Source organism: Microtus pennsylvanicus, chromosome 3 (assembly GCF_037038515.1).
Source record: "Microtus pennsylvanicus isolate mMicPen1 chromosome 3, mMicPen1.hap1, whole genome shotgun sequence".
Lineage (NCBI taxonomy): Eukaryota > Metazoa > Chordata > Mammalia > Rodentia > Cricetidae > Microtus > Microtus pennsylvanicus.
Genome location: NC_134581.1, coordinates 4,879,091 through 4,905,790, shown reverse-complemented (window position 1 = coordinate 4,905,790; position 26,700 = coordinate 4,879,091). Strand labels below are relative to the sequence as shown.

General features: G+C 47.8%; 1 protein-coding gene across 3 annotated transcripts; it reads left to right on the top strand.

Moving 5' to 3' along the window:
* Positions 1-3,572: 3,572 nt before the first annotated feature.
* On the top strand, positions 3,573-26,432 carry Exog (exo/endonuclease G). Of its 3 annotated transcripts, XM_075964172.1 has the most exons (7): positions 3,592-3,808; positions 3,917-3,951; positions 5,609-5,758; positions 6,715-6,854; positions 8,983-9,059; positions 11,855-11,966; positions 24,204-26,432. In XM_075964172.1, exons 4-7 carry the CDS (start codon positions 6,822-6,824, stop codon positions 24,663-24,665), a joined length of 684 nt encoding a protein of 227 aa, XP_075820287.1. In that variant the 5' UTR covers positions 3,592-3,808; positions 3,917-3,951; positions 5,609-5,758; positions 6,715-6,821; the 3' UTR covers positions 24,666-26,432. The 3 variants fall into 3 exon arrangements, with proteins under 3 accessions (XP_075820286.1, XP_075820287.1, XP_075820288.1); XM_075964171.1 differs by lacking the exon at positions 3,917-3,951 and having other exon boundaries at positions 3,573-3,808; XM_075964173.1 differs by lacking the exons at positions 3,592-3,808; positions 3,917-3,951; positions 5,609-5,758; positions 6,715-6,854 and adding an exon at positions 8,357-8,447.
* The last annotated feature ends 268 nt before the right edge of the window (positions 26,433-26,700 follow it).

The following is a 26,700-nucleotide window of genomic DNA, read 5'->3' as shown; positions in this document are numbered from 1 at the left end:
AGAATCCTGTCTTGAAAAAAACCAACAACTGAATCCTTTTCTTTTTTCTTTTCTGTTCATCTAGAGAAACCTTTTCTTTTTTTTTAAAGACTGTGTTTCACCATGTAGCCCTGGCTGGTCTGGACTTGTTACACAGACCAGGCTGGCCTTGAACTCTAAGAAACTGGCCTGCTTCTGCCTCCTCAGTGCTGGGATTAAGGCATGTGCCACCAGGTCCAGCAGAACTCACAGTTTTGGCAAAGGAGTTGGAAAATCTTTAAGACTGGCTTTTAAGGCTTACCTGGCTGCTTCCCTATAGCAAAGGAACTTTCATGAAAAGAAACCACACTGTGAATAGTTTGCTAAAATAAATTTGAGAAGTAGAAAAGGACTCAAGAATTAACCGCCTTATCCCCCACTGATAAATCTCAAGCATCTCAGGGAAGACTGGGACTCCCTTGGACAGTTTAAAAACTGGTCCAGTCCTTTTATTTAGGTGGGCAAGCAGGTCCCCAGGACGCTTCACTGTCCCAAAGCAGCGGTCCTTCCAGTTCTTGGGGCCAAGTGGCATGTACAGTGACATTCAAGTAAAAGATCCAGATGACGAAAAACTCACCTATGTGCTTTGTACTTTAAAAAAAAAAAAAGTGGGTGTTTTTCTGGCACCTGTCTGTGCACTGTGTGTTTTGCACACGATAGCCAGAAGAGGGCGTCAGATTCCCTGGGATGGAGTTCTAGCCTGTTGTGAGCCTCCATGTAGGTTCACTTACCTCATCTTTGCACTTGGATGACTGTAACAAGTTCTGAAGGCAGCTTCCAAAGTAGCCTTCATGGCCACTGACGAGTATTTTTTTTGGTTGTATTATCAGGGTTTTCCATTGCACAAGACAGAAATTTCTAGGCTAAAAGGGGCTGTACTGGAAGGAGACTGGTGAGGTGGCCACCTATCTTGGGAAAAGGCAGGAAGTGGACTTCAAGAGCCTTAAGAGCTGGGGCCATTGAGTCGCAAGGTCTCCAGACCTGTACTTAAGCATTTGTTCTGTAATTGCTCTGTGGGGGACCAGATACAGTTGCTGTGTGTTTACTGGGCTGGAAACTAGTCTAGATGGACGGAGGTGGGTAAATCACAGGCTACTACCTGGAGAGAGAACTTGGCCTCTGACTCCATGGAAAGGGCGGCTAAGCCAGCTCAAGCAGTCAGGGTCAGAGACCTATGGAATCATACGCGACTTCACCAGAGGTATTCTTCGGGAGAAATTCCTCAGACAGCTTTGTCTGTGTGAGGCTTTGAAGACCATGCTTCAATTTCCTCGGTTAGTCACAGAGATGGCCTCCTGCTGAGTGACTGCCCTTGAGGTCAGATGAAAGCTCTGGGTTTCCAGTGAAGAAATGGGAATTGGCTGGGGATGTGGTCAGTTCGTAGAGCGCTTGCCTAGCTTGCTCTAGGTTGGAGCCCCCAGCACTGACTAAATTGGGCATAGTGGGACACACCTGGAATCTCAGCGTTCTGGAGGTGGAGGCAGAAGGATCAGACATTCAAGTCCATCAGCTACATAGAGTTCAAGACTATCCTGGGATATGTGAGTCCCTGTCTCCAGGCGGAAAATAGCAGTGTACTGTAACAAGACTTTAGGTCCACCTCGGAGGTTGGAGGCCATGCTGCAAGGTCCTCGAGGACCCATTCATCTGAGTGTAATCCTGTAGTGAGCCGGACAGGATCGCCATTACAAGATGGCGCCGACATCCTGTCTTGTTGGAAATAAACAACTCCGTATTTGGCTCTGCCTTTGGGAGCTGCGTGTCCCCCCCCCCCCCTCCGCTTCCCGCTTGCGTGGTGGATAAGGGTCCTTGGGCCTATCCCGATGCAGTCTGGTGGCAGCTGATGGTGGCAGCCAATTACAGGGCGACCCGTGTGCCAATTCCCTATATAAGCAGCTGCTTTAGTGCTCTTGGGCGTTCCCTCTCGTTTCCTGCCCCTCGTTTCCTGTCCCCTCGCTTCCTGCTCCCCATCAACCAAGGGCACTCCAGTAAAGCATGATCTGAGAAGAATCCTCGTGTGGTGGTTGTTCTTTCTTGCTGGTCGAGAAGTTCGCCGCATAATCCTATTAAATAGATGTTCTTCCTTTATCAGTGGACATTTGCCAATTCGTTTTTTAAAATTTATTTATATTTTATGTACATTGGTATTTTGACAGCATCTATGCCTGTGTGAGCTTGTTGGATCCCCTGGAACAGGAGTTATAGACAGTTGTGAGCTGCTATGTGGGTGCTGGGAATTGAACCTGGGTCCTCTGGAAGAGCAGCCAAAACTCTTTTTGTTTTTGCTTTTGTTTTTGGAGACAGGGTTTCTCTGTGTTGCTTTGGAGCCTGTCCTGAAACTCGCTCTGTAGACAAAGCTGGTCTCAAACTCACAGAGATCCCCCTGCCTCTGCCTCTCAAGTGCTGGGATTAAAGGCGTGCGCCACCACCACCCGGCTGCAGCCAATGCTCTTGACCACTGAACCATCCCTCCAGCCCCCACCAGTTTCATATTCTAAAACCAAAAATAGTGGTGTCATAAAATAGGCTAACATTTACAGTGTGCTTGAAGGCACACATCTTATGTGTTACCTCCTCAGTCTTAGTCCTGTCTAAGATGATGATGATGGAACGGTGATTTTTAACTTCTTTTTTGAAATAGGTCTGGCTGTGTAGCTAAGATCCATTTGGAGCTCACTATGTAGTATGTAGTGTAGGCTGGTCTTGAACTCAGACATTCCGTCCTCAGCCTTCCTAGATCTTGGATTATGGATAGCTCGACCAAACCCGATTATAATCTTATCACATTCAATTGTTTCTGTCTGGCTGTGCACACCTGTGCATGTAGGAGGGCAAGTGCACAGCTGTGGAGGTCAGAGGTCGGCTCTCAGGAGTCAGTTCTCTTCATCAGGTGCACAGCTGTGGAGGTCAGAGGTCGGCTCTCAGGAGTCAGTTCTCCCTGTCATCGGGTGCACAGCTGTGGAGGTCAGAGGATGCTCTCAGGAGTCAGTTCTCCCCTTCCATCTAGTGGACTCCAGGGGTTGAGTGCTGGTGTCAGTTTTGGTGGCCAGTACTTTTACCAGATAAGCAGTTTTGTTGGTTCAGACACAAATTAAAAGAGGAGACATGATGGGGTGCCATGCCCGAGTAGTTTGGCATGGATTTTAACTTCTGAGCGCTGGTCTAGAGTCTCGGGTTACCATGGAGTACTGTTTTGCCAAGAAACTCGATAGGAGGTACAAGCACCATAGCTTAAGAAGTTAAGTGTATTTTGACTTTGAAGCCAGGTGTTGCAAACAGATCCAATGTGGTATAGGTTTCGGGATCACAAGGAATTGGATCATGAGAACGCATTTACTCACTATTAAAGGAGTCTAAAGGTATTTTCTTCTGAGGACAGTCCATGCACAAGCGATTAAGCCTGCAAGTCACGACGCTTTCAACTCATCCATCCTCATCACATGGCCCGGACCAGGGATGGAGACAGGCGCGTCTGCCCCAGCTGGTCACCAGGGGGCGCACGAGTCCCCGTGCGGCGAAGACTTCTGGGAGGCGGCTCCAGACCGCGCGTGCGCGCATCGTTTCCGGGTTTGGGATTGGACCTTTCAGGCTTCGGACCCCTGCTGTGCGCAGGCGCGGCAGAGGCAGCGCGCTGGCGTCTCCGGTGCGATGGCTGCTAAGAGCTTCGCTTCCCGCCACAGGGACTCGCTGCGGTTTCTGAATGGCTTCTTGGCCGGGGCCGTCGTGGGCGCGGCGGGCGCGGGACTGACGGCGCTGCAGCTCCTCCGGCGTCGGGACGGCGAGCCGCACGGTGAGTCTGCGGGCGGGCGCCATCCCCTGGCCTCTTCGGGCTCCAACGTCACTGCCCTCTGTCCTAAGCGCCAGCTCGAGCTGAGACTCTGTTTGTTCTCCACCTTAGGTGCAGCACAGTACCTGGTACAGAGCTGGCCTTCAGTAAGTGTCTTAGTTTCTTTTCCTGTAGCTGTAACAAGCAAGCAAATACCCGACGAAAGCCGCTTAAGAGAATGGTTCGTTTTTGCTCCCAGTTCGAGGTGCAGCCCCTATTATGGCGGGGAAGGACCTTAAAGCAGCTGGCCACATCGCTTCCACAATCAGGAAGCAGGAATGAATGCCCGCTGCTGCTAGGCCCCTTTCTATACAGTGTGGGATTCCCAGCCAGGGAATGACCCCGCCCACAGTTAAGCAGGGGGTTCCCAGGTCACTGAGTGCAACCATGATCCCCTCCCACACCCCACACCCCTGCATAGGCATACCCAGGCCTGTCTCAGGTGATTTTGTCTAGATTCTATCAAATTGACATTAGCCCTCACAGCACGCATGTCTGGAGGAGTTTCTGTGAAGACTGACTACCCAGTCTTCAGAGTACGTAAGTCCTTACGTTCCCCCGGGGGCACCTGCAGGCCCCGCTTGTCCCAGGATGTGCTGTGTGCTGAACAACCAGCTTCTTTGATACTTGCCACTGTGCCGGAGGACGTCTCTGGTGGTTGGTGCCTGGGAAGTAACTGGCTCGGTGTTAGGCGAGAGCTCGTTTTTTTTTTCTTTTTTTTGTTATTTTTTTCTTCTTCTTTCTATCTCTCTCTCTCCCACTAGGAGAAAGTACCGGGTTCCCAGTCTTTCCTTGGATTAAAACATGGGGGAAGTGTCAGTGAGGGATTGTTTAGGTTTTTTTTTTTTTTTTTTTTACCCAACCAGGCATCAAACCTGTTGGAGTAACAGGTGTGTGCTCCCACTCCTGGAGTTTTGGTCTTTAGAAAAATGAAAACGAATATTTAGCCAGGCAGATGGGATACCATGGTGATGAGAAACTACAGTTATGGCCATATTTGCCTCCTTAAGTAGAAGCCTCTTTCCCATCCAGTTTAATCAGTGACTGATAGCGGTGACGTGATGGTTTTCCTTTGAGGTCTCCTTATAGTTTGAGGTGCAGACGGATTTGGGAAGCTAGTAAGATCCGGTCCTTGTTTATTTTGGCACCAAGAACTGACTAGCACATGTCCAGCGCTGTCACTGAGCTCTGCCCGCCTCCACCCTGCACACCTCTTGCCAGGCCTTTATTTGAGAGTCCTGAGGGTGGCAGCGCATCCCTGTAAACTCAGCAACCTGTGGTAGGTGGAGGCAGCAGGAACAAAAGTTCAAGGCCTGCCTGGACCACAGAGCGAGTTCACAGTTAGCGGAGCCATGCAGCGAGACCCTGTATCAGACTGAAACATGGAAGGATTGGGAATGTGGCCCTCAGGAATTCTGCCTAACACGAGTGAGAACCCTGAGTTCATTCCCCAGCACCAAAACCAAATACACACCCCCTAGAGTTGAGGCTTGGTGATTACACAGCAGGCCGTAGGCAGGGGATTTTGCTGGCCGTTTTCTCTGACTGAATAACTGCACAAATGAGGTCTGTCTTGTTAGAGCCTCCTGCCCCTCAGCTTTGGGAATCACTCCTGCTGAGACCTTTGAGCCGTTTGCTTTTAGCTACCGCTGTCTTGATAGTCGTTTGTTCTTAGTAAGAGTCACTAATTACTTGTATTTTATTCACCCCCTCGTTTTCTTTTTCTTTTTTTTTTTTTTAATTTATTTTCTTTTTCTTTCTTAGAATCTGCAGAAAAAGTTGTCTTGGAACAGTTTGGATTTCCTCTGACCGGAACGGAGACCAGGCGCTACACTAACCATGCCTTGTCTTATGATCAGGCAAAGCGGGTGCCCAGATGGGTCCTTGAGCATATATCCAAGGACAAGATCGTAGGTGGGTTCTTGGAACAGAGTGATGAAAGGGTTTCCAAGTTTAGAGTAAGGGGATGGTTGAGAATATTTTCAACTGTAGCCTATCACAGCATACACTGAATATGATGCTTATTTTTCCTCTCTGATTAAATGGATCAAGTTTAGTCTCCAAGGAGCCCAAGATCCTTCCCAGCTGGTCAGGGGCTGAGAACATCCGTGCTTCAATAGTTGAGTTTCAAGACCCCATCCTAAATATTCACGCAGTGAGCATCATCTTTACCTTAACAGGGCTTTTTTTTTTTTTTTTTTGGCTTTGGAGCCTATCCTCAACAGGTCTTTTTTTAAACACCCACTAAGTGTCGCACAGTGGTACGAAGCTCTGGGCATATAGCCATGACTAGAGTAAATGGTCTATAGTCCTGTGGCATCTTATTTATTTAATTCTTTTATTATTTATTTTATTTTTTTTTCGAGACAGGGTTTTCTCTGTGTAACAGCCCTGGCCGTCCTGGGACTCACTTTGTAGATCAGGCTGTCCTTGAACTCAGATATCCACCTGCCTCTGCCTCCTGAGAGTGCACCACTGCCTCCCACTGTCCTCTCCCAGAAGCTCTCAGTGAGAAGTGGAGCTTTGTGATGCCCCTCGCCCCTCTGCGGGTCTTTGTCTGCGTGACACAATGGTCCCTTTTCACGTTTATTCCGTGGTGGTTTCTGTCCCCTCACCTTGTTTTCACTGGGCCTGCTGTCCAGGATGGTTTCTTCACTGAAAGGCCAGAGTCCGAGTGTGAGAGTTAGTGTCCCTGCGTGAGAATCAGCCTGTCCTAGACCAAGGCTTGCTCAGATGAAATAGATCAACTATTTTAGGAGCTTAAGACATGTGGTCCCTAATACAGCCACTTGAAAGAGTACCGTCTCACAGAAGCCCACTTGCCTGTCTTAGAGACCCACTGATCAGCATTTTGTGTGTTTTTTTTTCAGGTGACGCGGACAGAAAACATTGTAAATTCAAGCCTGATCCTAGTGTCCCTTCAGCCTTCAGTGCCCTCAATGAGGACTATGTTGGAAGTGGCTGGTCACGAGGACACATGGCCCCAGCAGGAAATAACAAGTTTTCCAGTGTAGGCACACTTTTGAGAGGATGAGGATGTGTGGCTGATGGTCTAGGGAGTGGAACGTAAAGCTTGAGGATGTCTGTGTCTGTCTGTCTTTCTCTTGCCTCTGAAAACTAAATTCTAAATGTAAAGGGGGCGGAAAAGCCACTAGGGGCTCAGCTACTCATTCTTCTTTTTAAAAGTTTGAGAGCTTTAGAAAAGCTGAGACAAAGTGGCTGTGCATCTGACCCCAGTGGCAGCCAGGCTAGAACCGCAGTGGCGGCCAGGCTAGAACCGCAGTGGTGGCCAGGCTAGAACCGCAGTGGTAGCCAGGCTAGAACCGCAGTGGCGGCCAGGCTAGAACCGCAGTGGTGGCCAGGCTAGAACCGCAGTGGTGGCCAGGCTAGAACCGCAGTGGTAGCCAGGCTAGAACCGCAGTGGCGGCCAGGCTAGGACTGCAGTGGCGGCCAGGCTGGGACCGCTGTGTCGGCCAGGCTGGGACCGCAGTGGCGGCCAGGCTAGAAACGCAGTGGCGGCCAGGCTAGGACTGCAGTGGCGGCCAGGCTGGGACCGCTGTGTCGGCCAGGCTGGGACCGCTGTGTCGGCCAGGCTGGGACCGCTGTGTCGGCCAGGCTGGGACCGCTGTGTCGGCCAGGCTGGGACCGCAGTGGCGGCCAGGCTAGGACTGCAGTGGCGGCCAGGCTGGGACCGCTGTGTCGGCCAGGCTGGGACCGCAGTGGCGGCCAGGCTGGGGCTGCAGTGGCGGCCAGGCCGGGACCGCAGTGGTGGCCAGGACCACCATGCCGGTAAGGCTGGGACTGCAGTGGCGGCCAGGCTGGGGCTGCAGTGGCAGCCAGGCTGGGGCTGCAGTGGCAGCCGGGACCGCAGTGGTGGCCAGGCTGGGACCACAGTGGCGGCCAGGCTGGGACCACAGTGGTGGCCAGGCTGGGACCACAGTGGTGGCCAGGGTAGAACTGCAGTGGCGGCCGGGACCGCAGTGGCGGCCAGGCTGGGACCGCAGTGGTGGCCAGGCTGGGACCGCAGTGGCGGCCGGGACCGCAGTGGTGGCCAGGCTGGGACCGCAGTGGCGGCCGGGACCGCAGTGGTGGCCAGGCTGGGACCGCAGTGGCGGCCAGGACCACCATGCCAGTCAGGCTGGGACCGCCCTTGAAGGGATGGATATGGTGATGGCAGCTGGTGACTGCGGTCATTGAAATAGCTTTGTGTATGTCGGACAGACATGCCACGTGAATGGGTTTGTGGTGGCTAGAAACCGGGAGAAAAGGACGTTTTCTCTGCCACTTTTGAACTAAATGTTTTGTTGTTGTTGTTTGTACCTTAAATAAAATCCCAGAAAGTTAACATTTCCTCTAGAAGTTACTCTGCAGCTCTCTTTGGAGACTTTTAGTCACTGGAGCTCATGAACATGCTTTTGGATGATACAAATGCTGGGAAAGCCAGGCACACTGAACTATTTACATTGTAGTTCTTATTTTTTATTGTAGTTGATACTTTTATTATTTGAGACAGTCTCATGTGGTACAGGCTGTCCTGGAGCCGGTTATGTAGCTTCGGTTGACCTTGGGTTCCTGATCCCCTGTTTTCACCTCTGAAGCGCAGGTATGATAGGCATGTGCCACTGTATCCAGCTTATAGTCTTTTAAAAAATTAATTAATTTTTTTTGAGAAAGGGTTAGTCTTTTTTTTAAATTAAATTTATTCTGCATATAGTGTGTGTATGTGTGTGTGCGTGTGTGCATGAATTGTATGTGGAGGCCAAAGGACAACTTGTAGAATGCTTTCCTTTCACCTTTTTGTTAGTTCCAGGCACCAAATTTGGGGTAACAAGCTCATGGGGCAAGCACTTTTACCTGCTGAGCAATCTCATTGACCCTGGAGCTGTTATATTGCATAATGACAGAATTCTCTGTCTTAGAATATTTACGCCTTTGTTTATCTAAGCAAGTCTCAGTGGGTTGGGATGTGGATGGGTGGCAGAGTGGCTGCTGGCCTCAGCGGATTCCAGCCTTGATGAGTGGTCCTGTGGTCCTAGCTGTTAGAGATGAGGTGTTAATTTGGGGCTATCAGCATCTGCTGTGGAGCCTTTGAAGGGAAGGCATGCTGGAATAACATGCTGTTTCCTTTTCTTTCACAGAAGGCCATGGCGGAGACCTTCTACCTTTCTAACATCGTGCCTCAGGATTTCGATAACAATTCTGGCTACTGGAATAGGTAGGTGTGGATGAGCTTGGTGTGATGAGACTGTTGGGGCATGTATGCATTGTCTCTCGCTTTCCAGATGCTCTCCTGGCTGAAAGGCCCGTCCCTTGGCTGTGTGGGAGCAGACTTCAAAAGATAGCCTGCCTCTTTGTTCACTTCTGTTCAAGTCAGGTTTTGAGAGAAGTGACTCAAAGTAACATTCCTGATAGTAGCGAGCCATGTGTCCAGGGAAGGCTCTTTGTTTAAGTTTCTAAGCTTTTTGGGGGAAGCACTGTCAATTGCCAAGGCTGGCCACCTGCTTGGGCTTCTCCTTCCTCAGCCTTGAAAGTCCTGGGGTGGCAGGGGTGAACCAGCATACTGCCTGTTTCTGAACTTTGTGAGAGAAAGATTTGGTGTGGTGCAGTTCAGCACAGCCGTTAACCATTTTAGTTGTAGAAACCAGAACATCTGAGCCTACTGCTTTCTTTTAACATTGTTACATCTGTCCTGTGGTCTCAGCAGGCTTTGGGACTAACACTGGTTGAGGTTGTTTCAGGCAGGCGTGCTTTTCTTGTATTTTACGGTTCAGAATAAGGATAGAAGTGTAGTTCATCAACAGACTACTTGCTTCAAATGGGTAGGTGCCGTGGCTTTCATCCTTAGCACCAAAGGACCAAAACCAAACAAACAAAAGAAAGAAAATAAAGCTGGGGAGATGGCTCAGCACTTAGAGCATGCTTGCTCGTCTAGAGGGTCTGAGTTCAGTGTCCAGCATCAGCGTGATGGCCCCAGCTGCCTGTGACACTAGTTCCATGAAACCTAGTGTCCTCTTCCGGTTCTCACATGTACACTTACATACATGCAGGTAACACACACATAAAAAGATAAATAAATTTTAAAAAATAAGCATTAAGAAAATGCCCTATACTTAAAAACCCAGGGGCCAGAGAAGCAGCTCAGTGGTTAAGAGCCAGCGTTGCTCTTGCAGAGGACAGGAGTTTGGTTCTCAGCTTCCGTACCAGCTAGCCCACCGCTGCCCGAGATTCCAGCTCCAGGGCTTCTAACACCTCTGCCGGGCTCTGTGGCACCTGCACTCATGTGCTTGTATGCAAACACAGACTCACAAAAACCATGAGAGGAGTCTGTAAAGACCAGTAGTTTCCAGTCAGCGCACATCTGCTGCATCCATTTTTCCTAACCCCTACCACCTGCTCAGATTATAACATATGCCATCATACATTGTATTTTTAGGAGAAAAGAATTGGTTTAAAATGTAACCCACAATTGCACTTAAAAATGTGCAGTATCTCTGGTACCAGCTTGACGGTGCTTGTTCCCCCGAGTATTTGCTGCTGTTGGGTTGTCCAGCTGAGGTTCAGAGTTAACTCGTGCATCCTCTCACCCCTCCGTGAAGCTCTTCCTTCCAGCTTATTGAAGCTCTGGAATGTTCTTCCCCCTTCCCATGTTGTGTTGCTGATTGCACACCTGTGGGGGCCCTTTACATTTCTTTTCCCTGGGGAGATCCTTGTAGAGAGGAGAGCTTCACCTTGTAGCTGGGCATTTGCACTGTGAAAGCAACGGAGAGGAATGGGGGCAAGAGCTGTCGTCTCCTTCAGATCCCGGCCTAGTGCATTATAAAAAGTGGTGTTGCACTCCTTCAATCCCAGCACTCAGAGGCAGAGGCAGCCTGGTCAGCTAGGGCTGTTACACAGCAAAACCCTGTCTCGAAAATCAAAAAACAAAACAAAAAGTGCTTATCCCTACCATGTTGATTGTGTTGTGAACCTGTCTCTGTCCCTAGCACTGTGCTGTGTAGATGGCTTCCACTGGGGCGGCCAGAACCTAACAGTTCCTGTGGTAAGCTAGGTAAAGGAGTCTGTGTTTCTCGTCTCTTTAGTGTTTTAGGATACATTCTGGTGACAAGTGCCACTACTAAACTGACCGTTTGGCTCCATCAGTCTTTCAGGATCGATTTTCTAGAAACAGCCGTGGTTTAGGGAATTGCGGTTTAGCTTTTGACTTTTCCAGGTAATGCTGGAGACAGTCTGAGAAGCGTCTCCATGTAAGTCTGACCTTCAGCTTCAGATGGGACAAGCCTGCATAGCTGCAGTCTTGATACGGTGTAGGCAAGGCTGATCTCTAACCTGTACAGATCCTCCTGCCTCTGCCTCCTGGGTACTGGATTAAAGGTGTACAACATCAAGCCTGATTTGATATATTTTTTAATAGTTTGAAGTTCAAAAGACTGCTTTAAATTTTTTTTTCAATAGCTCTGGCTGTCCTGGAACTTGCTTTGTAGACCAGGCTGGTCTCGAATTCAGAGATCTGCCTGCCTCTGCTTTCCGAGTGTTGGGTTTAAAGATGTGTACCACTACCTCCTGGCTTTAAATTTTTTTTTTTTTAGACAGGGTCTCACAGTGTAGCCCCTGTCTGGAACTCTTTTTAGACCAGATTAACCTTGAACTCATAAGAGATCCAATTGCTTCTGCATCCTTGGTGCTGGGAATAAAGGTGTGTGCCACTATAGGTATTCCTAAGCTAATTTCTTAAATGAGATAGATTCTTGGTGTCTTTCCTAGGGACTGGGTGACTTGTTGCTTTCTTTCTTTTTATTCTTCCTTTTTTTTTTTAAATCTATTTATAGTGTTCTGAGCACCAGATCTCATTACAGATGGGTGGGAGTCATCATGTGGTTGCTGGAGATTGAACTCAGGACCTCCGGAACAGCAGTCAGTTCTCTTAACCTCTGAGCCATTTCTCCAGCCCAGACTTGTTGCTTTCTTACATGTATGCCTGTAAACATATAACATGTTTTGATGGTTTTTCAGGATAGAAATGTATTGTCGTGAACTGACGGAGAGATTTGAAGATGTTTGGATAGTATCAGGACCTTTGACCTTACCTCATACTAGTGATGGGAAGAAAACAGTTAGTTACCAGGTAGGTAGGGACTTGTAACATTCGTGCTTTTGTTGTTCCAAGGACTCGTAATCTTATTCGATGTTTCTTTTTTTAATGTTGAAGACACAGGACACTTGTGGACTGCAGGAAGCAGACCAAGTGTGTGAGAAGTTCTAATGACATAGAGACACGAGAGACCGTAGCTGCTGCTGTGGGCATCTTACAGGAGTGCAGGAGCAGGGCTGAGTGTTCTGCTGACACCATGTGCCTGGAGCTCTTCATGCACTGCGCCAGGAGGATGGGTGTGTGGTCTGCATGTGTCTGATTGTGACCAGATGTGCCGTGTGGTTTCAGCACCGAATGTGCTTTCACGTAGGTCCCTGGGACAGCCTGCTTCACTCTCCTTAAAGTTACGCTGGGGACTTCTTTTGGTCATTATGCCCAGTCATTCTTATTGGTGATGAAGGAAGGCAGAAAAATTCATTCTTTAAGACTAATCTGTGCAGGGCGGCGATGGTACACGCACGCCTTTAATCCCAGCACTTGGGAGGCAGAGATGGGCTGGCTCCAAAGCTACTGAGAAACCAGAAAAAGAAAGACTAATTTGTTTCAGTTTTCTCTTCTGACCAAATTGCTAATTTAATTTTAGTATTTATTTATTTTTATTGCTGTTTTTTTTTTTTTTTGAGGCGGGGTCTCTCTAGCTTTGGAGCCCGTCCTGGAACTAGCTCTTGTAGACCAGGCGGCTACAATAATCTTAGAATTTGCCAGGCAGTGGTGTCGCACACCTTTAATCCAAGCACTCAGGAGAAAGAAGCAGGTGGATTGCTGAGTTTGAGGTCAGCCTGGTCAACAGAGTTCCAGCACAGCCAGGGCTACACAGAGAAACTGTCTTTAAAAAAAAAAATCTTAGAACCAAAATGCTTAGAACTGCCTGTTATTTTTGTTTTTGGTATAATTATACTTGTCTTTGCCTAGATCCTTTTACTCTCACCACCAAAAAGTTTGGTGACTGTAAACCTGAAATTAAGTTACAGTTTTACTTAGGTTTTGATTTATGAAATTGAGAGATTTATATAAATAGCTTGCTGTGTAATAAAATTTTTACTCAATATAAAAGGAAAATTAACTTTTAATCAGTGTCTGATGTAGTTTTTGACATTTTTTATTATTTAAAACAATTTTTTAAATTTAAATATATTTGGATCATAGTCTTTCTCTCCCCCAAGTTCTTCTATTCTAGATCATCTCCCCCTCTCTATCCACACGACTTTAAGTTCGTTCTCAAACAGACAAAAACCTAATACAACAACCCTCCTTTTCCCAAACCAAGACAATACCCAAGAAGATAAAAAAGCAAACAGAACCCATAAATATGCATATACAGTGGCATGGTGTTTCTGTGACCTGTGTTGTTCAGATGCAATAGTGAGCAATCAATGTTTGATGTTTTGCTCTTCTTATTGAATATGACTTTCTAGACTACAGCTTATAAAAACGTGTGTCCTACTTTGTGCCGAGCTGGCTTAGAAGCAGTGATAGAGGCTTTTAGCCACCAGCAGATCTGGCTTTCTAAAAATCACCTCTTGGTAAGTGGCCCCAGCACTTTGGCGAAGCGGCTGGTTCCCTCAGAGTCTGCGTAGGGGAAAGTACAAAAATGGAACATCTCGTCCCCAGCCAAGGAAGTGCTCAGGAAAACGGGCATATCGGGAGGACAGGAATGAGCTGGAAGGAGCGCCTGCTTACCATATCTGACTGAATAGGAAAGCCAAGAGGAGTGTAACCCTTTGCGGTTAGGTCAGAATACCACAGGCGAGTAAACACACAGGTTGCAGGGGACATTCCTGACTGGTGTCAGCCAGGGAATTGGCCGGAGTGCGGCCGTCACAGCAACCAGTGATTGAAGTGGAAATCATCTGTGGATGCCAGAGCGTGGGCAGCAGTTTTGTGAGGAACAGAACACTTCCCGTCCCCTAGTCACTCAATGGTCAAAAGGTGAGAAGTGTTAACTTTACCTTCCTAACCCAAGGACCACGGCTAGCATCTCTAGCAGAGGGACTTAGAGAAGTTGGCACTTCTGGGTGATATTTGGAGAATTCTGCAAAAATGTGTGGCATTCAGTCCCATGGTGTGGAAATAGTGGGTGGAGCCCAGGGGAGGACATTATAAAACACACTGTGCTCGTCACAGAGAGGGGCCATGTCATAGTTGGGGAACCATCCGCTGACCTTGAATCAGGAGTCCTGACTGAGATATGAAGACAAAACCTATAGTCTGGTCTTAGAGACAGAAAACAAGGCTACCCTGTGGGAAGTTTTCTTTGGGCTGACGAGGGAGGGGGAGAGAAATGGGAGGCGGTGGTGGGGAAGAGACAGAAATCTTTAATCAATCAATCAGTAAATAAATAAAAAAAGAAAAAGAAAACAAGGCTACCGAGGAGTATTTGGGGACAGCCGGCTACGTTTGAGGTTTGGAGACTGGTTGGTTCTCAATTTCCTGGTTTTGGTCATTGGTCTGTGACTGTGTGAGTGAATGTCTCTGTAAGACAGAATGTCCTGTGGATCAAGCAGTGGGTCTGTGACTTAGTTTAAATAAGTTTAGGGATAACAGACAAGAGAGTGATAAAGAAATCAAGGAACTTGTTAACAGTTGGTGGGCATAGGTGGACAGTGGATGGAGCTCTTAGAGCATTTGCAAAGTCTGTGTGAAATTCAGAATTGAAAACACGGGAGGATGCTGCTGTGCCTCTGGTTACACTGGAGTGCGTGCGCCGTCAGTGACTGTGGTTACACTGGAGTGTGGCTGTTCGTTTATCAGTGGATGACTTTTAGGGTGGTCAGTCACCTGAAGAGTTTCTAGAGACTCCTCTCTGCCCAGGGATCAGATTCGTGAGGTCAGTCAGGGTCAGCTTCCTAAAGGGTGGATTTTGAGTGATGGTCTTGGTTTTTGTTTTTATCTTAAAGCTTTATTTGTCTTAGGTCCTTCTCTGGGCTTCTGAGCTTGTATCATTCCGTGTTTCTATTAGTTTATAGGGCCTATTGATCTTTTGTTTGTTTGAGACAGGGTTTCTCTGTGCAGCCCTGGCTGTCCTGGAACTCACTCTGTAGCAGGCTGGCCTTGAATTTAGAGACCTGGGTACCTCTGCCTCCAGTGCTGGGATTAAAGGCCTGCTCCACTACTGCCTGGAGGAATGCATATTCTTATCTCAGCTTCAGCACTTTGTGGCGTGTTGGTGGTGTTGGTGGAGGCTGCTGTTCATTCATTCCCAGCTGCCTAGACCCCAAATAATTGCTCAGAAACTATATTATTTGCAATACTGTTTGGCCAATAGCTTAAGCATCTTTCTAGCTAGCTCTTATATCTTAAATTAACCCATTTCTATTAATCTGTGTATCAGCCTGTGGCTGTGTCTTACTGGGCAAAGTCTCGGCCTCTGTCTCCTCCAGCAGCTACATGGCTTCTCATTGACTCTGCCTACTCTTTCTTTACATCTATCTGCTTGGAATTGCTGCCTTGCCCTATTCTGCTAAGCCTCTGGCCGAGACAGCTTTATTCATTAACCAATAAAAGCAACATTTACACTGAAGGACTTCCCACACCACTGGCGTTTCTCCTTTTGCATTCCTATCTAGACCTGTTGTTTGGGTCTGATGAGAATATAAAAGCAGCTTTTACAGCATCGCATGTGTGTGTGAGTCATGTGTTTGGATCTATAGGAAGTAGGTATAATTCTGTGCCATTTTGTGCCCCCTGAAGACAGACGACAGAAACAGAATGGGAGGTGAGGGAGCCACAGCTGCTGCTTCTAAGAATGTGTGACGCACTTTTCATTTTCTGTTTCAGATGGTTCAGGTCATTTAACGTCATACTCTTTAAAAAGAGAAATCAACTTTTTAAGATATTATTCTTGGACCCCTTTAACTTTGTGTTCCTTCCCCAGCTTCCTCCTCCTCTTCCTTTCATTCAGTGTGTTTATTTATTGCTTTACCTTTAAAGACAGTTTTGCTCTGTTGCCCAGGCTGTTCTGGAATTGCTGGGGTCAAGCAATCCTCCTGCGTTAACCTCCTAGGCAGGTGGGACTACAGGTACACACCACGTACCTAAGCTATTCCACGTCTTTTTAAGCTTCCAGTGTATACCTGGGACAGCTCTAGGGTGCTTCTCATCCAGAGTGAAAAGGCAAACAAGGACCTTAAAGAACGAGTGGTAAAGGATGGTGGAGGAGGGAGAGAAGGTAGGGTTGGTCACTTGGGGTGAGTAACACCTGTGCAGAAACCTAATTACAGTGAGAGAGAAGCCTAGCTTGGCGGTCAGGGAACGGCACTCTGGGCAGTGTGACAGCAGCTGTGGGCCAGGAAAGATGGGAAGAAACCTGGACTGTGGATGCAGGATGCGCCTGCAGGGTTTCCATCAGGAGAGTAGTGTAATCTGGTTTACATTCGCAAAACCTAGTTTGACTGGCTGTTTGTGAGAATAGGAGTTGACAGTCGAGTGAGGGGCTAGTGGAGCTCTGAGAGAAAATTGCTCCGTGCAGGGGTGCTGAGGCAGAGGCTCCCAGGGGCTGCTCAGGGGAGGAGGAAGGAGTCTAGTCACATTCAGTCCGAGATGAGCAGGGATAGAGTACACTTTGTCATTTTGAGATTTGATGACCACTCAGGGATGCTGAGTAGACAGGATGAGTGAGTTTGGACCTCAGAGGTCAGGCTTGGTGTCTAGATCAGCTTGGAAGTCTTGAGCACACACATTTTAAATGATGAGATGTTTAAGTATAGATGGGAGGGACGGCTGGAGGTCCGAACCCTGGTACAGTCAGGCCTCAGAGGTCTGATGAATGTGATCACGAGTCAGAAAGTGGGAGAGGAGGTGGGAGCAAAAACAGGAGGGTGGCCCAAAGCTGACGGCATATTTCAAGGGGAATGGTAGTTTGGTGATGGGTACGCCATTGGTAAACTCAGAACAGTCTTTGTTACTGTGTGCTTTTTATACTTAGCTTAGATCTACTTAATCTTAAGTTCCCCAGGCCCTTTTCTGATATTCTTTTTTGTGTTATGTTGGGGTTCAGCCTCAGTTTCTGGAAGAGGCAATGTAGGTAAACTTTCTAGTCTTTGCTTATCCTAAACTCTAGGAATATGGCTCCAGAATCTGCATAGCTGTCAAGCTCCCTAGGGAGCGTTACATGGACCGGCAGGTTTGAGAAGCGTTCCTTTAGATTGTTAGCTTCATCCTGGAGCAGAACAAGGCCATTGCTTTGTGGCACAGTACGTCTCCCCAGGAGCCCTGCTTCTGAGGTCTGATGACAAGCTGACTCTCAAGTCTGCTTTCTGCTGCTGTTTGCTTGTTGTGTGTGTTCAGCACTTATAGTGGGTGGAGAGAGCCCCAAAGAGTAGAGCGGAATTCTCTACCTCAGTGCTCACTGTTTGGGAGGCCTTTCTTCACTGTGTCTTCTGAGGAGGATGTGTGTGATCCCTGGTCACCGTTATGCGTCATATGTATACACAGAAGTTGAGTGTTGACATGGGAGGCTTTTCTTCACTGTGTCTTCTGAGGAGGGTGTGTGTGTGATCCCTGGTCACCGTTATGCGTCATATGTATACACGGAAGTTGAGTGTTGATAAGACTCCATCCTCTGGTCATCTAGTTTTTGTCTTCCTCAGAGACCTGCCTTGTGACTTTAGTTTAATGGACTTCTTATTTTCACTAGTAGATTTCTCTATAATAACATAGGTTTAGCTAGTTTGGGTGTTCTTTTTCAGGTCAAACTTGATTCCAACTAAAAATTTAAACCCGAAACTCCTTAGTGTATCTGTTAGCATGAGGGCAGGATATCGTCTGTTAGTAATTTAATTAGGGAAAGAAAATTTTGCTATTTTAAGAATTTAATTGGCCCCCATCTCTAACACAGAGGGTATCTTCAGTTGATAACCACATGCAAATGAAAATTTAGTTTTCTCCACGGAGTTCACTGGGGAAACAAACTGCTCGTAAGGGTGGGCTGCATGCCCAGGGGTAGTGGCCAGCCAGGAACAAAACTGTCCTGAAATGTCATGTGTGGGCTTTTAGAAAAATCATCTCATTTTAAAATTTTATTTATGTTTTTCCCTCTCTCTTTTTAACTCTCAAGTTCTTTCATATATAGTGTGTCTTCTAGTTTGTGTTATTACGGGATTCCTGAGTGTGAGAATGAGTGACTCTGAGTCTGTTTCTGTGCCTTCTCTTGGACTCTTCCTTCTGTTTGTTTGTTTTGTCCTTGTGGTGGCTTGGCTCACAAGGAGTGACACTGTTAGGAGTAGGTGGGTATTATTGCAGGAAGTGTGTCATTGGGGGCCGGCTTTGAGGCCTTAGATGCTAAAGCCAGGCCCAGTGTGGCTCACTTTGCTTTCCTGTTGTCTGTGGATTCGGATTTAGAACTCTTAGCCACCTCTCCAGCACCATGTCTGCCTGTGTACCACCATGCTTGCCACCATGACCGTAATGGACTAACCCTCTTGAGCTGTCGCCAGCCCCCAATAAATGTTTCCCTCATCAGAGTTGTCCTGGTTATGGCGTCTCTTCACAGCAGTAGAGACCTAACTAAGCAGCCTATTCCAACATGTAGTTTTGTCTTATCTTTTTATTCCTTAGAAACTTGTTTGTTTTCCTTTTTTTTAAAAGATTTATTTATTATGTGTACAGTGTTTTGCCTGCAGGCCAGATAGTACATCAGATCTCATTACAGATGGTTGTGAACCATGTGTGGTTGCTGGGAATTGAACTCAGGACCTCTGGATGAGCAGCCTGTGCTATAACCAATAAGCTGTCTCCAGCCCTGCCTGTTTGTTTTCTAATGAGAGTCAGAAAAGAGGTGGATCTGACTGTGAGGGGAGGTGGGGAGGAGCTGGAAGTAGAGGGAGAGGAGACCATAATCAGAATGTGCTGTATGAGAAAAAAAGCTATTTTCTCTCTTTCTTTCTCTCTCTCTCTCTCTCTCTCTCTCTCTCTCTCTCTCTCTCTCTCTCTCTCTCCCCCTCCCTCCCTCCTCCCTCCCTCCCTTCCTCCTTCTCTCCCTCCTTCCCTCCCTCCTTCCACCTTCCTTGGTTGTCCTGGAACTCACTCTGTAGACCAGACTGGCCTCAGACTAATAGAGATTCGCCTGCTACTGCCTCCCAAGTGCTGGGATTAAAGGTGTGCACCACTACCTCCTGCTAGTAATTTTCAATAAAAGGGGAAAAAAACACCAAAAAAGAATTTAACTGAGTAAAAAAAATGCATTTGTGTGCATGCATAGAAGCATATGTGAACATTTCACTAAGGAAAGCACATTTGAGGGAAGGTGAGGCTGGGAGGGGCGGTAGGGGTGGCAGGGGGAGTGGAGAGGCACCTGTGCTGAGAAACAGTATGTCTATGTAGAAGAAGCAGAAGAGATGAAGGGCTGGGCCTGGTGGCAGAAGCCTGAATGTCCAGACAAGAAATTCAGACAGTTCTAGCATGTGAACCCTCAATTAGAACCATCAATTCCAATTGAGCATTTGTGGTCCAGTGGTGTCTTTTAATGCTGTTTGGAAGGGGACACACATTGAGCAGCCTTTGAGAGCAGCCTGTTCCTCTGAAGGAACAGTGTGAACCTTGAGCTCCGTCTCCAAGGGGTGCTTGACGATTCTGGATCACATGGCTGTGTAAGGCTTGCTACTTGTTTTCAGCCATACACACTCTGCCTCGGGAATGTGGGGTACCTGGGTCTGCAGTGCAGGCACTGGCGCATGTATGCGCTTAAACTTTGGAGAGGTGCCGCAAAGGAGCTGGCGTCTAGGGAGGGCCTTAGACGAGGTCTCGTGTAAGGACCTTTCACCCTGCCGTCGTTCTGTCCTCACTTCAGCCCTTACCAAAATGAGGCTTTGTTCCTTTCCACACAAGAAACTGAGCATGATAGGGAGGCAAACCCAGGCCTCACCGGTTGAGATTGATGGGGAGACGCAGACCTGGATCTCTCTGACACTTGATGCTCACTCAGCGGCGTCCTTGGAGGCTCTCGCAGTGGCACAGGGGCGGCTGAGCGCCTGCTGCAGAGCTAAGTCCATCAGCAGTGGAAGCTGCTGTAGGCGGAGGCCAGGAGTATCTGCTAGCATGCAGAAATAACAAAATGGGCCAAGAGGGTTCCTTACAGCCAGGCAGAAATGTCCACTAGAATCTGGGGGAGTGGATCACAGCACCCTGGACCTTGAGTCCGGGTGAGCCTCAGGGAGGTTGGTAGCAGTGATGTTATCAGAAGTGAACCATCTGACAGCTCGAATCAGAGTCATCCTTAGCAGAGCCGAGCTGGCCATGTGCTTTCTCTGAGGTAGGTGTCCGTTACAAGAGAGCCTGAGTCCAGATGAGTGGACCATATCTGAGGATTTGGGCAGGAACGTTGTAAATGACCTGATGCGAGGTGGGGCGTGAGCAGTGTCTAACAGTCTGCCCTTCCCTGCCAGCCGCAACCCAGATTTCTGCCAGTTCCTCCTAGGAAGGAAGCAAATCAGAAATCTGTTCCCGGAACCTGGAAGTCCAGGGAAAGTTTGGTCATTTACGTATCTGCCCACTGCCTGGAGCAGTGTCCCGTAAGTGGAGGCTCTATTTAGTTTGAGCTGCCTTACCAACAGGTGTCTTTTAGCTTTGCCGTGACACAGGGCACCAACATTTCTGTGACTTCACTTCCCTTGACTCCTCGTGTGTTCTTCCTGTCCTAGGTAGGGATTGAGTCCGTTTTCCAGACTACCGTGTTTCTTTCTTTCATGTGATTGGCATTTTGAGGGCGTGGTCTCTTGATGTGTTGTGGTAGTTTTATTTTTGGTCTGATGTCTTCCTTTCTTGTCTTCTTGGGAATGGTGTCAGGAAATACATTTATCTTAAGAACTTTACTCAAGACACAGCAACTCTGTGACAGTACAGATAGCAGGCTGAGCCTGTGTTGTTTCTTGCCAACTTCTTCTGGAACTGGGGGGTTCTTTGTGGTTATGACAGGGTTAGGTTGTTATTTCTGTGTCTTAGAAGGAGGAAGCAAGCTCCGGGCAGTAGATAGGAAATAACCAACTTAGATGTGAGCCCATCTTACAGCTGTTCTGTGTGTTGTATTTTCTGGTCGCTTCCTGCTGGTTGGTTTCCAGTTTTTGTTGGCCCTGACAAGAGTCCAGGGTCCCTGAGTGGTCTGATAGCAGCAGCAGTCTCTTCTGTAAAGCATTTTTATGCCAAATCTTGTGTGAAAAGGTTTGTTGCTGATGTACCAATATTATATTCGAAGCTTGGTTCGTGTTAAGCTGTACAGACAGAAACCCTTTGTCCGCAGCCGCTTGTGTTCAGCTTGACTTCTTCTGAAACCTGCTGCTGACCTTTAACGGGCTGCTGATCTTACTGGAGCCCATGTCCTTGAACCCCTGATCCTCCTCCTTCTACCTCTCTAGGTTCTGGGATTTTAATTTTACACTATCATACCCTCCTCCTCTTCCTCTTCCTCCTCTTCTCTGTCTTTGTATACAGGGCCTCACTGTATAGCCCTGGATGGCCCCAAACTCACACTCACAGTAACCCCCTGGTTTTGCTTCCTGTGTGCTGGGATTAAAGGCATGTGCTTTGGTCTTGCTTTTTAAGTTAGCATGTCAGTCTGTTGTCATACTGTTCTACGAGGGCATTTGGGGGTTGTTGGTGCTGTTTGTACAGGAAGAAAGGAACCGGGTTATGGCAAAGTGGAACCCGAGGAGCTGTGTAGTTGGCAGAACCTTGTGCATTCTAGGAACATTTTCTCAAATGTGTGTTGCTGAGTTACCTATAAGGAAGAAAACCCTACTTTACTTACTTACTTACTTGCCTACTTATTTATTTAGAGACAGGGTTTCTCTGTGTAGTCCTGGCTGTCCTGGAACTCACTCTGTAGGCCAGGCTGACCTCAAACTCAGAGATCTACTTACCTCTACCTCCCAGGTGCTGGGATTTTAAAAGCGTGCAAAACCACTACACGGCTATAAATCTTGGAAGAAACAGTAGGTTTTTGAATTTCCAAACAGGCACAGCCTCTTTTAGATGTGCTGAGAACAAAGTAGACTGACTTGGACAAGATAACAAGTTGCTTTCATTTTCTTTTTCTTTTTGGTTTTCCAAGACAGGGTTTCTCTGTAGCTTTGGAGTCTGTCAGAAGTTGTTTTCTTTTTGCTTTTTTTGAGACAGAGTTTCTCTGTGTAACAGCCCGGGCTGTCTTGGAACTAATTCTTGTAGACCAGGCTCAAACTCACAGAGATCCAGCTACGTCTACCTCCCTTAGTGCTGGGATTAAAGGTGTGTGCCACCGCCACCCTGATTTCATTTTCTGCTTGTAGGGAAGGCCATGACTAGAAGAGTCGCATGTTATGGCTCTGACCATGACCAGTGTCAGGATTGAGATGGATCTGAGTGATTGGGAGTGCCCTCAAAACTGCAGCATCGGAGCTGTTTTAGCTTGTGTGCGTTTGAGAGATCCAGAACTATAGAAATGGCACATTTCCATGCAGTGAGACCATGAAATGTAAAATGTCAAACGTTTATGCCTTTTGCTGGTATGTAAGGAACTCAGTTGAAAGTTCTGGTTGGCAACCAGTGTACATGGCCAGTTAAGTATTTTAGAAAGTAGCCATTTGTCTGTGGACAGGAGCCGTTGAGGTAGAAATTGTGAAGTGGATGTGTAGAAGGTTCTCCAAGGAGCTGGAGGTTCTTGTGCTGTGTTGCAGTGACATGGAAAGCCCACCAGGTGGCAGCAGTAATTTGCTTACCAACTGTGTCCCTAACCACCATACATAGCGTTTGAAGCTCATTTCAATTTATACCCCTTCGAGAATATGGCTCCATAGTCACTATGCCCTTAATTCTGGCCCCCAAGCCCCCTTATCGTCATTATCCGTCATATTTTAGTATCTGGCCACGTTCTGCCTGTAGGGTGATCTGTGGGCATTGGCTCCCCTTCAGGAGTTGCTGGTGCCCCTCCCGTTTCCTTTTAAAAGGAGATGCATAGTCCAGGCTGGCCTAGAGCTCCCTAAGTGAGCAGCCAAGGGTGACCTTGAACTTCTGATCCTCATGCCTTCACCTGAATGCTAGGATCTAGGATTAGAGGCTCGCGGCCAGGTTCAGGACCCCTGAACATTGTTAGGGGATGCTACTGGGGATTGTAAGCCTGGTGTGAACATGCAGTAGCTTTCCGAGCTCGTTTGTCTAGTGGCACAAGTCACTCTTGGGAATAAGAAATCTGAATCTATGGACCGCGTGGTTTCATAAACCTCACTCCTACTGAGCCCCCCACCACTTTCAGAATGTTCACAGACAGTTGGTTGTGGATGTCATTCCTGTGGCTCGGTCTTCCCTGAAGTCCTGCTGTTGGTTGTGGCAGTCTGTGACAGATAGTAGATGGCCGTGGAGTTGTGGGCTGTGTGGGGTGTGAATAGGAGTTTATAAAAATCAGAGAAGAACCCTTTTTTGGCTCTGATCTCACTGTCTTATTTGAGCTTCTGACAGGGAACCTGCAGCTAGAACTGCCTGATCAGGGGGAGATACGGGCCGAAGGAGGCCCTGGAAGGCACACTGCAGGCATGCTTGTTTGGCTTGTGTCATTTTATCGGGGACCATTAAGTAAATGGACATTCAGCTTTTGTTTTTTAGGCAGCAGATGAGGCTTTTAAGCACACTGGGAGGACATTTGAAGAGGTTCATAATGTTATTTCATTAGTACGTCCAACCTACACAGCCAACGTGTTTTCTCTGCTTGGCCTTCCTCATCATGTCTGATTTGACGACAGCATAATTTACAAGTTCAATGTCTGGTAGTCCAGGAACATTTAAAACTAAGTAAAATCAGTTGCATGTGCTTACTGTGAAAAGGTGAGCTGCGATCGAAGTGGTCTAGAAAGTTCTGTTGACATGGCAGCTGCTGGTGAGTTTGCTAAGCCAGGGCCGTTTTTATTATGAGAGCTGAGACTCTGAAGCCAGCAGCTTTGGCTTCTCCTATGTAAAGGGCCAAAAACTCTGAATTGGAGATAAAGAGAAAATAACAGCATTTTCCCCTGAAAACTTAATGATTAGTGCCCTTCCTCCTCTGTCCTGATCTTTGGGGCAGAATTACTTTAAAGACTCGTTGGAACTGTCTTTATTTGAATCTCTTGGTTTTCCTTAGCATTGGGCTCTGCACTGGGGTACACTGAGGCTGCTCACAAGAGGTTTTATGGTAATGCATCTAAGACGTAGGAACAAAACCTTGGGAACTGTTGGCACAGATCAGTGCCACTAATTGGGCTGCTTTGTTTTTAGGTGATCGGTGAGGACAACGTGGCAGTTCCTTCACACCTTTACAAGGTGATTCTGGCTCGCAGAAGCCCGGAATCTACGGAACCGCTGGCACTGGGGGCCTTTGTGGTGCCAAATACAGCTATTGGGTTCCAGTCCCAGTTAACTGAGTTCCAGGTGAGCCTGCAGGACTTAGAGAAGATGTCAGGTCTGGTGTTTTTCCCCCGTTTGGACAGAACCACCAACATCCGGAACATTTGCTCTGTGGACACCTGTAAGCTCTTGGATTTCCAGGAGTTCACTTTGTACCTAAGTACAAGGAAGATCGACGGGGCCCGTTCTGTGGCCAGACTGGAGAAGGTCCTGGAAACTCTGAAGAACTCGGGGGTCGAACCTGACGATTACTTTCTGAGTCGCTATGAGAAGAAGCTAGAGGAACTGAAGGCTAAGGAGCAGGTGGATCCCCAGCGGGAAAACCTGTCCTAGAGTCCGGGTGTATGCTGAGCGCCTGTAATGAGTGAACAGGCGTTCCCTCTCTAGGCAGTCGTATTTTAGCAGACTTATTTTAAAGAAATGATGGAATCCTGACTAAACATCCCTCCAAAGACTTAAGAGCTTAAAACTCAGGGTTTTCTTTCCCTAGGATCTGAGTTGGTGGAGGTGGCTTTTAGAATTCCTCTCCTCTCCTGTCCAAATACACTGATGATGTACTTTTTGCTTCTCCTCCCACGATCCTGATGTCCTTCTGTCTGTCTGTTGAAACCTTTCCTAGTGTGCTCTGTAGGCAGTGCTTTGCTTGCGTTGTCTGACTGAGCCTCTGTGCAGAATCCTCTGTTCCCATTCTACATGTGGGGATGTTGAGGCGTAGAGAACTGTATCTTCCCTGTTGGTATTCTACAGAAGTAGACAAGGTCGGATGGAGTTTGACTCAAGTATATACCTATGTGTAGGCGGAGGCTGCTTGTCTGTTTCCCAGCCGTCCAGCCCCGAAATCACACAGAAACTGTATTAATCGCAATACTTCTTGGCCAATAGCATAAGCGTATTTCTAGCTAGCTCTTACATCTTAAATTAACCCATTTCTATTATTTTATATTTTACCACGAGGCTGTGGTTTACCGGTACCGGTGTATGGGTGTCTTTCTCCTCCCGTAGCTACATGGCATCTCTCTGAGCCCGCCTTCTTTTCTCCTCTATCTGCTTGGAATTCCCACCTTGCCCTATTCAGCGCTGCAATAGGCCCAAAGCAGCTTCTTTATTAACCAGTGGTATTCACAGCATGCGGAGGGGAATCCCACATCACCTGTGTCCATGGGAAATTCCTGGGCCGAGGCTCTGCTTGCTGAGAAGGCTCTGTCTCTGCTGTCTCCTCAGGCAGGGACACTTTAACACCTGAGCTGGGAAGAAGAGAGCAAAGATGGAGATGGTTTGTGGTTTAACCAGAGCCTGCGATTCCCTCCAGGGATCCCATGGGGCCAGATAGGCTTGTTTCTTCCTTCACTTGGGGCGTTCCAGAGGAGCCCAAGAAAGGTGTGTGCCGAGTCACCAGGTGCCTATGGTCCTGCTGTCTGCCAGGCCAGCACACCATAGGAGGTAGATCCTGGGCCACTCCTGTGGGAGGGGGCAGCTGTCGTGGGTTACAGTCTTGAGCTGTCCTAGGTGTAGATAGTCCAGTGGCTTCCAGGGGAAGGACGTGTCTGGTTCTGTCACTCGGCTGCCGTGTTCCGAGCAGTGGAACCGGGGAGATCTTTGATGTGTTGTTTGCCTCTGATAGAAATGCTCCGGATTCACAATAAAGATAAGGCATTGGTTGACCCTGTTCTGCTCCTTCATTTGAGTAAACAGAAAAAGTTGGGTAGGGCACTCCAGCTGATTAATGCCATTCTGTTTTATCTTGCTGTTCCCCATTAGCTTGTGCCAGTCCTGCTAAGGATAAAAAGCAAAAATGTCACTGTGACCAAAAAAATCTGTTAGTTTGTCTCCTCAGAAGAGAGGTGATGGTGGGGCCTGGGTGTTTCTCCAGGAGCCCCAGGGGCGGCACTCAATGGGCTATGTCCTGGGTCCCTGCTTGAATCCATGCAGCTGAGCCTCTCTCTGTTCTGCTTGCTGGCACTACTTGCTGGTGGTCTTGGGTCTCTTCCCTCACTCCTGCCTCTCCTCCTGGATGGTGAAGAATCTTGACTATATCAGTATTTATTTCCTATGAAGTATTTCCTGGTTATTATGAAAAATAGAGATAAAAATGTAACATCACAGTGTGCCAGGTCTCATTCTTTTTCCTTTTGAACCTTTTTATGACTGTTTTCCCATATGCATCTGTGCCCGCAGCGTGAGCACCTGTTGCCCACAGTGGTCAGAAGAGGTCACTGGACCCCCTGGATTGGACTTCCAGAGCCACCGTGTCAATGCTGGGAACTGAACTGGGGTCCTCTGCAGGAGCAGCCCGTGCTCTTTAGCACTGACCTCACCTTTTATGTGTACGACAGCGGGGCTTGAGTTGTGTTTCATTAAGAGGGCCCAA

Excerpts from the sequence above, each read along its gene's own strand:
- Exog (XM_075964171.1), top strand. The coding sequence starts at position 3,667 with ATGGCTGCTAAGAGCTTCGCTTCCCGCCACAGGGACTCGCTGCGGTTT. Across the intron at positions 3,809-5,608 it reads TCGGGACGGCGAGCCGCACG|AATCTGCAGAAAAAGTTGTC; the intron begins GTGAGTCTGCGG and ends TTTCTTTCTTAG. Across the intron at positions 9,060-11,854 it reads AATTCTGGCTACTGGAATAG|GATAGAAATGTATTGTCGTG; the intron begins GTAGGTGTGGAT and ends ATGGTTTTTCAG.